The following is a 14,021-nucleotide window of genomic DNA, read 5'->3' as shown; positions in this document are numbered from 1 at the left end:
TTACAGCAGTGTTCAGGTCCTTATCAGTCCCTGTGGTACTAGCAATAGCCAGGCAAGGATGTGAAAACAGCCATGAGAGTTGAAAGCAACCCTTACTTTGAAGGTTAATGGACTTATTTTGTTACCAGTTTGTACTTAAAGGCAGTCCTTAATCTGCCCAAGAGGACTTGCCCATGTTGAAGGAGGTGATCCTGCCCCACTACTCTGCTCTTGTGAGACCTCACCTGGAGTAATGTGTGCAGTTCTGGTGTCCTCAACATAAAAAGGACATGGAACTGGTGGAACAAGCCCAGAGGAGGGCCACGAGGATGATCAGGGAACTGGAGCACCTCCTGTATGAAGATCAGCTGAGAAAGTTGGGGCTGTTCAGCCTGGAGAAGAGAAGGCTGCGTGGAGACCTCAGAGCAGCCTTCCAGTATCTGAAGGGGGCCTATAGGGATGCTGGGGAGGGACTCTTCATTAGGGACTGTAGTGATAGGACAAGGGGTAATGGGTTAAAACTTAAACAGGGGAAGTTTAGATTGGATGTAAGGAAGAAATTCTTTACTGTAAGGGTGGTGAGGCACTGGAATGGGTTGCCCAGGGAGGTTGTGAATGCTCCATCCCTGGCAGTGTTCAAGGCCAGGTTGGACGAGGCCTTGGGTGACATAGTTTAGTGTGAGGTGTCCCTGCCCATGGCAGGGGGGGTGGAACTAGATGATCTTAAGGTCCTTTCCAACCCTAACTATTCTATGGTTCTATGACTGCTCACAGAAGTGGTAGGAAGCAAGACATGCCTTAGCATTTGCAATGCACAAAGGGTGGAAAGACTCCTCTGCTCCAGGAGCAGTTAAGGTGATCCAGAGCTATAATGCCTCCGAGATGCACACAGCAACAAACTGCCACTAGTGGTACTGGGCAGGCACCTTCATGTCAAGCCTGAAAGAAGCAAATTGAAGGGTTTCTCCCATTTCTCATTGGGGTTTATGGGACTGAATTAGGAATAGGATTACATCTCTCCAGCAACAGATGTTTTTAAAAACAAAGCCCTTCTTCTGTCCCTCTAATGGCCTACCACATTATACCTCCTCCTCCAATGATACACAGTTTATTGTATTGTGCATGTTAATGAAAGGCACTACACAGCACAAAAGTCACTGCTCCAAAGCTCACCTCCAGCTTCAAAGCTCCTTCCAGCAAAGCTGATCAGTCCTTGAAGGCTCTTCAGACCCATTCAGTCCAACACACTGCATAAAGCAGTTTGAGGCATTAGTAAATTGCAGGGATATTTCTCTGGTAAACAACAACAGCAGCAAAATATCTAAACCAGAGAATGCCCCCATTAGATAGGCAAAACAGCAATTTGCTAACTCCAGAAGTCTTTTTATATAGATCCTTTTAAACCTGGAATTCCAATTTCACCTGGGGCAGTTCAGCTCTGTGCAGTTAAACGATACAATCTGTTTCAGACCATTAATCATGAGTAGGTGTCTGTAATGAGATCATGAAACCCAACATCCCTGCCTCATTTGCAAAGATATGATGACTTTAAATTAGGGCTTTGCCTTGGTGACCCCTTAGCTGGAGTTTCACATTCCTACTACTGTGTGCAACAGGGCACTAGAAAGCTTGATACTTTCTGTCCCACAGCTCGCTACAGAAATGAAGCAGCATTAGGTCAAAACCATTTGAAAGTATTTCTGGAGCCCTCACAACAGGTTATATTAATGTAAGAGATTGGGGGAATTTATTGTACTAGCAAGTAGCACTAATGGTACTTAGCATTTTAAAAAACACCCAACACAAAAGCCAAAAGGCTCTTAACTCTTAACACCACTGCCTGCAGTGCTGAAAAACAGCAAAGCATTTGGTATCTGCCAATGATTTTGCTGCTAGTTATGGAAATCAGAACAAGTTGAATAAACCATTACACCAGTGGCTCAGAATTAGAATACTTTAGGACATCTAAAACTAACGGCACCCTTTTGTGACTTTCTGTGCAAGTCACTGATAGAGCTTCCCCAAGCTGCACTTTGGGTTAGATCTGTGAAGCCTCACCAGGTAACAAAAAGCCATGTGGGCAGAAAGGAGCATTCAGCATTTGAGCTATGACCTCAAGGAAAGAGGTGACTTTATGAGAGAGCCTGACCAAACTGGACTGCAGCTACCAGCAGTGCTGGGTTAATGGTTGGACTTGATCTTACAGGTCTTTTCCAACCTAAACGATCCTGTAATTCTACCCAAGTTATAAAGGTATTGCAATGTGGAATGACCCAGGTATTACACTCATCTGTCATTTAATTGTCCTGTTTTTCCATCACAATCTGTTCTGGCTCCCAGCACTTTTCATCTGCAGTTACCAGACTAATACCCACAGTACAGGTGTTCACGGTGGGTTGCCACACCAAATTTAATGCCACCTCCAAACCAGAGGTACCAGTGCGGCTGGGAAGAAAGAGGGGCTTCCATCAGAAAAAGCGCATAGATGTTCCCGACTAGCATCATCAGTCCTATGTGTCTGCCATCTCAATTTTAAGGCCCTTAGAGATGAAATCAGAGAGAGAACGAGCGCCAAAGAGAAAATGAATCAAATGAGACCTTAGTGGGCCATTTTGCTAACTGGCACAAGAATTGCTTGGCATGCAAGGCTCCACAAGACATTACTGCTCAGAGATTTCACTAAAAGTAGTGGGCTCCTCTCACTTTAGCCTCTCTAGAATAATTACGCTATATCACCATTAGGCAGAGAGCTGCCTTCTTACAAATAGCTGCTCTTTTACATCCAGAAAAGGCAGATGTGAGACCCCATCCAGATCACTCATGCTCTGTGTTTTCAGCCTTTTTGTTTGTCTGTGTTTCCCCTTCTGGAGCAGCTCTTGTGTTGCTGTTTTCTCATTGCCTTGACACTGTTCTCTGCAACTGCTTCTGCTAGAAAAGATGTGGGGAACTTCTCAGGTCAGATATGGTACAGAAAAAGTCTACTGCCCCCAATGTATTAAGTACAAGGTAGTCCAGTCATCTGGAGAGTGCAGATAAGCCTATGAATTCATTTCACAGAAGGCTATTTTGCCCTTTGACTTTGAACAGACCAAAACTTATTTGAAGACATGGGAATAATCACTTGCATGAGAAAAGCTAAAACTACATTGGCAGCTAACAGCCAACCCTATCTTTTTGACTACGAAGCATCTTTCAACTCCTTAAAGGATAGGCAGGCATGTGCCAAGCATGTTGAGAGGGAGAATACCAGAAAAACACAAATCAAGACTGAAGTCAGGTTTAACAAATTAGCAAGTGAGGGAAGATGCCAATAACCGGCTAAGACATTTCCTGTTTCATGGTGAGGATCTACAGCAAGGTCAAAAGAGCTAACAACTAGGAAGGATGAGTTTGCCTTGGCAAGTAGACTCTTTGCAGAATATCACTGGCAAGGATCCCATGGTGTTGACAGACTGACGTGGCTCATCATCAAATCCCTAGCATTTGCTTGTCCCTGGGAATCTCCCAGTCTTTGCTCAAGAAAATATGGAAGTAAAAAGATCTCTTCCCAGTATTCCGGATCTGAACACTGGATAAACCTCACAACAGGAAGCAAGGCAGTTCCATGAAATCTGGCAAATACACCTGCCTGGAGCACAGATCTGTATATTCAAACTGTGGTTCCTAGAGACCTTTAGTGCTGAAGATGTACAAACATCTTCAGTGGTAATAACGGTCTATCCTTAAAACAATCCCATGTCCATCATTTTCAAGGGCCTACAAATCCCCTCAGCATGTAATAATGTTAACGCTAATGCTTATAAATAAAGAAGAAGAAAGCACTGAAATGTCAGACTGAGAATGATAATAAAAGGACATCAGTTATTAACAAGGTAATAAAGCCTTCAATAGGATTAGGAAAAGAAAAACAGCACAATCTCTTTCAGCTGATTACTTAGCTACTTTTAAGGATATTAAAAATACAAAAAAATAATAATAATAATAATAATAATATTCCTCTAACATATAAACAGATTTCCAGGGCAGTCAGGAGGCAGCACAGGAAGTGCTCAAGAGTGTGCCAAGCTAAGTAGGTTCAAGTGAATTGGAAGCAACTCAGAACAGCTGGAAATGCCCCTTCAGATGGAGCTATGTCAAAGCCATGCCTTCCTGTTTAATAGGAGACCCTCCAATAACACAGAGGAGTATGAGCAGCCATATGACAATCTGGAAGGAAAGCTTCATCAAAAGGAAAGTCTGATCCTCAGAATTATAAAAACAAATGTTTCCAGTAAAGAAATACCAGTGGACTGAAATGGTTGAAATAAAGCAAAGAAGAGAATGGTCCCAAATGTAGTATTTGTGTGTGAATACACAATTTAAATGTCAGCATTAAATATTTCAATGTGGTATACTTATGTCGTAAAACAACCAGGACTGTAAAGGAGGGTGGATTTTGGGTAGAAAATAATTATGGAGAGAAGGGGAATTAAGTGAACATATATATAAAAACAAATGGTACAGCTGGAAGGAAAAAAGAGACTGCAGCAGCCAAAAGGCAAACCTGACTCCCTACTCCATGCTGAAAAGCTAACACAGAATAAAAACAACAAATTCCATTACCCCACAAAAGCCATACACTGGCCTTGATCTCAGCCATCTACCACTACCTCTCATGTACTTACCCTATGGGACGAGTACTGACAGAGGGGAAACCAGAGTCCAGCACTCAGACCTCAGCTCAATGACATAACTGAAAGTGGAGGCAAGAAGTCTCCTCCTTGTGTAGTAAATTGCAGAGCACTGATTAAACACCCTCACTGAGTCCCTCACCACAGTGACATCTCCCTTATTTCTCTGCAGTTCACCAAAGCCTATTATTGCTTTGTTTTGTTTGATGTTCTCCCTATGTTGAGAGAAAGCATGAAGAGGGAAAAGAAAAAAGAGAAATCTAACTGTCTTTCAAGCTTCCTAATCATCTTCCTCAAAATGCTCCATGCATCAGCACTGATTTCATTATCTGCCTGCTGCTAGAGATTTTATTTAAATAATAACACACAAGGAAGAAAGGATTTAACCTGACCCCCTTGAACTGCTGGGGGATGAATACTACACAGAGCTGACAAAGAAAAGCCCGTTTCCTTTCTCAGACTAACCCAAAGACTATGCAAAATTCCCCTCTATCCAAGCCCCTAAGGTTTTAAATTGGGCTATCAAAAGCTTTTTCCTTTTTTAGGGGCCTGGGTTGAGGCAATCAGTGTATCATCAATGAATGAGGACTGATAAAATGAACCATCACAAAGCATAGCTGTGGGTAGAGTGACTTGCAGAGGCAGAACAATACAGAAAAAATGAGTAAATTAATACCAGTGTTCTTCTATTCAGCTACATCAAGAAGAGAATGAAAAACAGTAGGGTCCACATTTTTCCCCCACTGCAGCATTCAACCTGAGACTTTAGGTTATTACGTATTACAGATCAAGTAGGATAATAAACAAAAAGGTTAGTGGGAAGCGTGGACGGGTATCATTAAGTAATGAGTAAAACTATCAGGAACAGAAAGAAAAAAGAATTCCAGAGCACAATACAGTCAGGACCTTTCAACAGGCACAAGTGTGGGATCCCATCCAGTTGAAGGAGCAATCCAAGGTAACTCAAATGATGTCTGTCCTAAACTGTGTACACAATTCTTCACACAGAAGGAGCTGTGTCTGGGATGATCCCCATAGCTCAAAGGGCATCTCTGGATTTTGACCATGACAGGCTCCTGCAGAGTCATTTACCTCTCCAAGAGTGATCAACATACAATCCTGATATTTTATTTTGGGAAATAGGCCATCTCTTCCCTTCCTGAGACCATGCACAGCAGCCTATTTCCAAAAAGCCATATTTACACGTTTATGCAATACAAGCAGGATGCAAAGAGAGCAAACCAGGCCAAATTAAGAAAGCGAAACCTAGCCCCATCACTCTCTTTATTGAAAACCTAAACCAACTGAATTCAATTATCCTAGAAAATTCCTACCAACTGTTGCCCGAGTTCTAATTCCTTCATATCACAGAGAACCAAGCCACATCCAACAGTTCTACAATAACTGAATTCACTGCCAAACTCTTCCTGCCCTATTCTAAATACCAGTATCCTCACAGTTACCAACCACACTTCCTGACAATGCCACGTATTTTCATCATTCATAACCATTCTTCTGCATTTGCTGGACCAAGATGGCTGCATGTGATGGTAAAATTGGCTAAAGCAAGTCTCTCTTCTCTTCCTCTCACCTACATCTAAACAAGGAACACAAGAATCCCGCCTTCACTCCTTATACTGATGCTGCACCATCAGTCCCAGTGGGCACAAGGTAGTTCTAGTTGCCTGTATTCCAGAGGTCAACATGAAAAAAGGTCACTGCGTGCCCAGCTTACCTGATCCTCAGAGAGCTGAGATATGTGATTCACGGCAGCGTAAGACTCTATCTTCGGGTTGAAATGGTTGATGATGGCTCTGAAACAAAGGAGGGAAAATTTCAGAGGTCTTGGGAACAGTTCAAGGATGCAGCAGAAATTCCCCACCAGCTTGAGTCAGTGCATGTAGAGCCACAGTCCTGCAAGAAGCCATTCCTCCCTCTTCACACCGTATCACTTGCTCTGCTGAAGGCATGCTCCCTGCTGAGAGGCCAATACAGATTCAGTCACAGGCTGACAGGAAATTGCAAGCATGGGCACTGCCCTGTGCATGGGTGCTTTCATCCCAGCCGATACAGGGCTGTGCTCGCTGCTCCGGCAGAGGGAATCACTGCCTTGCTGGAACAGACTGCAAACTGCTTAGTGTTCCAGCAAAGCACAGCAAACATGGCCATTGCTGTCCCATCTTGCTCAGAAACTGCATCTCCTCATCCCTTCCAAAATCACTATCACCTGACATTTTGCTCTGTGGAATTTTGTTTTTGATGCATTGTAGCTGATGGCTTATTGCTTTGGATCTCCACTATGTTTAAAATGTAGCTGGCTCTTACTTGTAGTCATCCATCACCGCAGCCATTACTTTGACTTCCCATAAAAACTTTAGCCCTCAGCCCCAATTTAGAGCACTTGAGAAAACTTATGTCAGTGTCCCAAACACAGCAGCAGAAACACTGATCACTCCTCTTCCTCATGTCTCTTACTGTTTCCACCAACACTCTCCTTCCCTTCTAGGTGGATCTAGATGCAGGTGTGCGACATCTAAAATTGAAAGTAATAATTGGGAAAAGTAAATCAAACTGCAGCTGGAATATTTCCTCAGCCTCTTCTCTGCTTGCCAGGTGCAGATGGGAAGACAAACGGCAAGACAGTAACATCCCCCTGGGCTAGAGTTTGCAACTGGTCTAGTTGGGATATTACTCATGAGACCTACTGCTGAGGTAAATGCTCATCATGGGAACAGCCCATGTCAGTGCTCGGCACAGATGTGCGCTGACTGTGCCTAGAGAACACTTGCTTAGCCAAATTGCAGCACAGCAGCAGTTGGGGCTTTCACTCTCATATTCATCAGCATGAAAATTCCCTCCAGCTCTCTCTGTTGCACTCTAATGGGTTCCCTCCTCCCCATACTTCCCCCTGCAGAAGGGCTTTCAGCTGCTTTTTCCAGACCTCATCACAGCTAAGAGCTGGTGCCTGAGTCCAAGAACAAGTGATATTCAGTAGCGCCAATCAGAGGAAAGAAAACCTTCCTGGAAGCACCCTTACTTCTTTAAATACACAGATAAACAACAAAAAAAAAAACCCTAAACCCCCAAAAACCCATCAAACCTAAACAGAATGTGCAGATTCACTGCAACATTCCCAGCCACACACCTCATCAACACACCAGATGCAGTCCACGCACAGGGCATTCATTCCAGCAACTGCTCCTCCAGCATCACTATGTAACTTAGCACAGTGGGGCTCCTGCAGTCTCGCCAGCCTTGATGGTTACATCAGTAAAGCAAATTCAGCAGGACCCCTGCCAAACTTCCCATACCACTCCTGCCTCTAGAGGAGGGCAAGCCAGAAGGTAGAGACATGGCCAGGCTCTTCCCATTTCAATCCAACCAGAGAAGCAGCTCCTATGAGTCATGATCACACTCTCCATTACCCATGCTCTTGAACACTGTAGCTTTCAAGTTCCATGTTTCATGCCTGGCTGGAGTTATATTTATGCTCCTACAGGACGCACTGCAAGCTATTGAAAGAAAAGGGAACACAGGCTTACAATAACTTAACTTCTGGCTTGACAGAAGGTTTGGAAGCTCAGAGGGGTTCAGTGCACTCACATGGCTCCAACATTTAGCAGGGAACAGATTTAGCATTTATTTGTATCCACTGCTGTGAAGCACTTCAACACGGGCTGCCTGCTCACAAGCCCCTGCTCGGATCTGAGCTAGTGGAGTGGCACCTGCAATCACAGCTGGGATTCACCCAGGGAAAGCAAAACCAGCAACCAGCTGCCACTGCAGTAAGCATCAACAGACATTAAGGAAGAGAAAGAATTCAAGTCTCCTTTCTCATTTCCCTAAAGGCAAATGGACAACTCCTCAGTGACTAGAGGAAGAAGTTCAGCTGTTTAATTTGTTTCAAGATTGCTTTTTCACTATGAAGAACTCATTCCCAACCAGACTTTTTGCAGAGCTGTTCTAAGGCACAAAGAGTTTGGATTCAATCCTGACTCTGTGTAACCAGATTCTTACTGCCCAGCACACACTTCCAAGGACACACTCTGCACATGGTACAACCCTTCCCCATATATCTGCTATGAGATAGTCTAACCCTACCCCACCTAAGCTGCTGTGCAACAGCAGCACCTTTCTGCATCGTCTCCTCCGATATGCCTCTGTTATTCTTCCATCTGTCAAAATCCATCTTGTCCCTGGGGCATACTTTTAAGCAACTGGTCCCCTGGGCTATTGAGTAACAGCTGGAATTTCACTTTGCAAAGCTGCCACTCCACAGGCATTTGACCCTGGAGACAACAGGGGATGGGAGCTTTTAAGCACAGTCTCCCCCTTATGGACAATATAATAGCGGCTTTGCCACCATTTGTTCACACTCCAGCATGCAACTGCTGTGCCTTGGCAATGTTTTATTTTAATCCTGTGATTGCCTTGATTATTGGGATATCAGCCAGTACCTGTGTGGAAGGGGAAGGCTGCAGTTAGAGTGCTTGGAAAAGACTTGTGATGTGCCGTGCTCTACCGAGATCTTCATATCAATCATCCAAAAACAAAACAAACCCAACCTTGTGTTTGGTATTCATGAAGCACTAGCACCTTCCGTGCCTTTGTAAAGCAAGGAGATAGTAAAGTGGCAACTGAAAGATAAAACACCGCAGCTCCCCAGCTGGCCTTAGATAGCGTGTACACCTACATATCTCCACACCTCAAAGTCCCTCTCCGGGGCTAGCTGCCATTTGTCATACAAATTTTCTGAGCATTTTGGGGACTGAGAGATGCTTGGAGAGATTTCACTTCAGCAACACTGCCTCCTCTGACAGATCTGCAGTTCAGCAGTCGACTGACAAGAGGAGACTGTCACCAGACAAGGGGAGGATGCTGAACAGGCAGAAGGTGAAACAATGGTTCAGGAATTAAAGAACTGGCTCCCAGTGGCTTGTCTTGAGGTTAATGCTTTGTGCTTTAAGGCAGACAATAGCAGTTCCCACATTCTTTATCCATCAAGAGTCATTTACACACCAGCCATATCAGTGTTCTCAGAGAAACACATCTCCCATCACTTCTTCGGACTATGTACACACCATGATGCCAGAAGCCACGTAGAGACATATATGAATGAAGCTCTCTGTCTTCCTTAGGACAAATCACCTTAGGACACTTTCATTTATGTATTTATTGCATATTTACTGCATACATTTCTTTCTTTGTGAAGACGAGAAAGATTGCAGGAAAAATAGGAAGTGTTCCATCCCAATTTAGGAACCAAAGTGCCAATATACTATTTATTTGTACTAGCTGTATTAATCAGGTTATTACACAGTGAAAGTGGGTTCCACTGAAACAGGTATTGTACAAACACAGAGTTGCAGAAGGGCTTTGCCCAGAGAGCTAATGATCTCAAGTGCAAGAGAATGAAGAAAGCTCAGAAAGGTGCAGTGGCAACAGAAAATCTAATAGCGCTGTTACTGAGTGTCATGAAAGACTTCAGGTAAAGATAAACCAAGGATAGGAAAAACACAGAGAAAGAATACCGCAGGAAGAAGTACAGAGATGGGGAAAAGGAGACAGAAGGGCAGATAGGATGGAGAAAAACAGGTGAAAAGGCTGCAGGACACAGATGTTCACAGCAACAGCACCTGATCCCAGGGCAGTCTGTCCTCTGCAAACTGGAAATCTCTGACCAGTGGAAAGTTTCTACTCTGGCTGTTCTTGAGGCTGCAACAATTGGGCAGTACTGAACTGTTATTAGCCCTTTCTCCCTCAGAAACACATGGGCTGGAAGGTAAGAAGTGGGGAATCTCTATGTGGGCCTTATTAGGCTTTTTTTCTCCCCCCAAAAATGGAAACATCCCGCTACAGCTCTCACCTTCAGCTGTGGAGAGAGAAGGTATACCTAGAGGTGAGCTGCATTTTCCCCATCATCTTCCCTGCAACAGGGCTTGCTTCTGCAGTAGCTCTCCAGCCAGTAGGTGATGTTTAAAAAGCTTTTTCTACAGTCTTTTAAAGCTGTGTAGAGTTACTCTTTGACAAACAGAAACAACCAGTGATGTCCTTCAGAGAAGCCACAGAACTGAAGAGGCAGAGCCTGCTGACTAAAGGGCTCCTATGAAAACTGGTATGGCATGCACAGTAATAAAAGACTTAACCAATTCCTCAATTTAATTTGCCACTAGTAGTAATATCATATGTGAGAAATGAAACGCACCAGCAACACTGACCTACTAGTCCCTTCATTATGAGCATCTTCCAGCCCACATGCACCCACTGTGGCAAGAAACACCACCCTGCCCACCTTAACCTCACAGCTGGTCTGGGAAGAGCTGGTCTTTCCCGTGTGCAGCAAAACCAAAATCATTATGCTCAGGCAGGCAGCACTTCTTCAGCACGTTTTATCTGACCTCCAAACTCTCCCCATCAAGATATTGCAGATGAGCTGTCTAATATCCACCCTTGCTTGACAGCAGCAACACTTCCAGAGTCCCACGAGACAACACTGTCCTCTTCTCCTGAGAAGTGAAATGAAGCGCACTGAAGGTGCTGAAAGTAGGCTAAAGGAAGAACCAGAAGGCTGTGAAGCTTATTATAGAGATGGGAATGCTGAGCAATCATTTATTACATGAACCTGGTCTTTCCACCTCTTTATAGGTGCAGTATGCAATGCCTGGCATATAATATTCTTAGGGATGCCCAAGCATTTTTTGTACAGTAAAAGCAGCACCCCAAGCTCACTTCTTCCTACATCCTGTTAGAGTGGAACAGAGAAGCAGCAACACTTGGCTGGTATTTACACCTCGACAGAAAATTAAGGAAATAGGAAATTGAGGCTGACCTTATACCCACTACTGGATTCAGTTCATCTTCTGAACTGAATGCTCACACCAGCACAGTGCACTGGGCAACAGTGAGCACATCTCTGCCTTTATCAAGTAATGCTCAGTGGCAAAAGGCAGCCAGTTCACTTTCCCTCTGCAATACAAACCGACAGTATCTGAGGCGGACAAACACTCCAGGCACACACTAAGCTTCTAGTACCATGATGAAGGCTACAAACAGGCAGAAGCAGTAAAAGACATAGTTGCCTTTTGTCACACTCCACTTTACAAAGCTGCTTTACTACAGAAAGGAGACCTGAGATACGGTGGTTATTGTTCAGGAACAGGAATCGGTAAGTGACCAGTTTCTCTGATCTGCTACAGCAGCTCCCTCTCCCTCTCACATGCCTTAGCTTCTGCCTTTATTAAAATGGAAATAAGAACAATCACCTCCATGAAGTGTTTTAAACCAACAAGGTGAGAAGAGCTCAAGTGTTTTCCTATGTGGTATGTCGGAAACTGCTCAAGCACAAGGCAGCAAGTACACTACACATAATACAGAGACCAAAATGGATTCAAATCACCTATCCTTTTCCCCTCATTCATGCCATCACAATAGTGATGGACTGTGCAAAACTCACAGCCATAAGCCAGCCTTCCCGCAGCAAGCTGTGTCTCAGCAAGCTGCAGTTTGGGGCAAGGATCCTGCTGGCATTGCTCTCTTACGCACTCCCAGCCCTCAAGATAATAAAACTCCATCTGTTCAGTGCCTGCAACAATTAGATTGAGTTACTCTGCATGTACAGCCCCACCTGGCAGGAGATGAGAGGGTTTAGAGTGTATTATCACGTCCATGAGGCACTGCTATGAAGTATGCATACCTGCATACCTAAGCTGTGTGCGTCAAAAGCAAGTAAACCCCCTGGAACAGGGCACTAAATTCTGCCTTCTACTGTGGTTTAACTCCAGTCTGTTAAATTCCTTCTGCTCCTACACCTTAATGTGCACTGACATTAAGCTGAAAGTCCACAACTCACTGGGGGATGCATCTTCCAGACACAATAATAAACTGCAAGGGAGAATCCAAAATAAAATGGTATTTCAGTCAAAAGCACTTGCTGTACAGCTCACCGAAAATCCCAGAGTCAGCACTGCTGCACTTGCACAGAAGAAATAAGCTCGCTACACCTGTTCAATGCTGCCATACTTAAGCCTATTGATTGTGATGACAGGCTTCATGGCAGAGAGAGATGCATGGTCTATTTATTTGATAAGGAGAGGACAAAAGAGTGCACACGCGCCAATTGAGCTTCTCGCAATTCTTGGCATTGTTTTACCAAGCCCCATTCTGCAAGGGCAGAAGCAGAGGACATGCTTTCTGACCCACCACACAGCTCTGCAGTGAACCTCCCCATCGCACTGTTTGCTAGATACTAACCTGACATCAGCATGGCTTTAGGATATGCTGATTTCTCTTGTTACAGTTCACATCCATACATTTAAGCCAAACAAATCAAATACCTCCACCTTCACACCTAAATGACTTCTGTTTGGTTTCTTAACTAAGGAAGCCCTCATGAGTGAGCAGTTAACTCTTTCAGGATAGTTGTACAACTTCAGTGGAGACTACAACTTGGGAAATTTATTGACTCGCCTATCACCATCCATCACTGGAAACAAGTCTAGAAGGATTTCTGTTCCCTTATCACAGTAAGCAGGCTCCAAAATTTGTAAGTATATATAACCAATGGGACTGCTAGCTTAACTGATATGAATGACAAAGTAGAAAATACTCCCGAGGCACTGGGAGTGAAAACATCTATCGAAGCACAGGGCACCAACCTGATCTGAGTTCCTGCTCTTCTGCCAATCTGCCATTGACTGTTCTACAACAAAACTATGATTTCATAAGGACTTAATTTCTTGTCTTGATCATGTAATTTATGAGAGATCAAATGATGGGTTTTATGGCACATTTCATCGCTCTGAAACACCTGGCTACTAGTGATGAGAGTATGGTGAGAGTTTACTTTCCCCAAAGTCAAAGCATTAAAAAGCCAGTCCTCCATTGCTCCTCAGTTCCAGAGAGCAGCAGTTAATACTTGCTCCACTCTAAGAGCAGAACTGTTCATAGGCGCTGTTTGACAGAATACAGAAACATCCCAGATACAAAGTCTGCTCTCTGGGCTTGGGCTGCTGGGTACTAAAACCTGCAACTCCATCTACCACGTTCAAGGTCTGAGAGCTGACCATGATACAGCAGTATATGGCATTTCAGGGACAATGTGCTTCCACAGCTGTGTTGCCAGTTTTGAAATTTCAAGCAACTTCTAAAATGAGAAGCCCTCCTTAGAAGGTTTCTTCACAGTGCTTTTAGAAGGTGCCTATTGCACTAGGACCGTGGTCATACCTCAATAACTGCACAGACCCATAACTAAGAATCTTTATATGGAACTATGTTTTCCAGAGTCCAAACGACCTCTCCTGCAGCACATGTTCCCCAGTTGTCTTACCTCATATATGTTCATTTGTCCAGACAAGTTCTTCAGATGTGCCAAAC

General features: G+C 44.1%; 1 protein-coding gene across 2 annotated transcripts in view; it reads right to left on the bottom strand.

Annotated features, from left to right (window-relative positions):
- The window catches only part of ARMH3 (armadillo like helical domain containing 3), a 130,112-nt gene that overhangs the window by 27,579 nt on the left and 88,512 nt on the right, over positions 1–14,021 (bottom strand). For both annotated transcript variants that reach the window (XM_061372511.1, XM_061372509.1), the window contains one exon: positions 6,385–6,463. In XM_061372511.1, the coding sequence (XP_061228495.1) occupies positions 6,385–6,463 (79 nt within the window). The remainder of the gene's footprint in view (positions 1–6,384; positions 6,464–14,021) is intronic.

The sequence above is a fragment of the Neopsephotus bourkii genome, unplaced genomic scaffold (genome assembly GCF_033783945.1).
Source record: "Neopsephotus bourkii isolate Nb327-2 ecotype Australia unplaced genomic scaffold, CSIRO-AGI_Nbou_v1 NB_1615, whole genome shotgun sequence".
Lineage (NCBI taxonomy): Eukaryota > Metazoa > Chordata > Aves > Psittaciformes > Psittacidae > Neopsephotus > Neopsephotus bourkii.
This window is presented reverse-complemented; position numbering and strand designations above follow the sequence as displayed.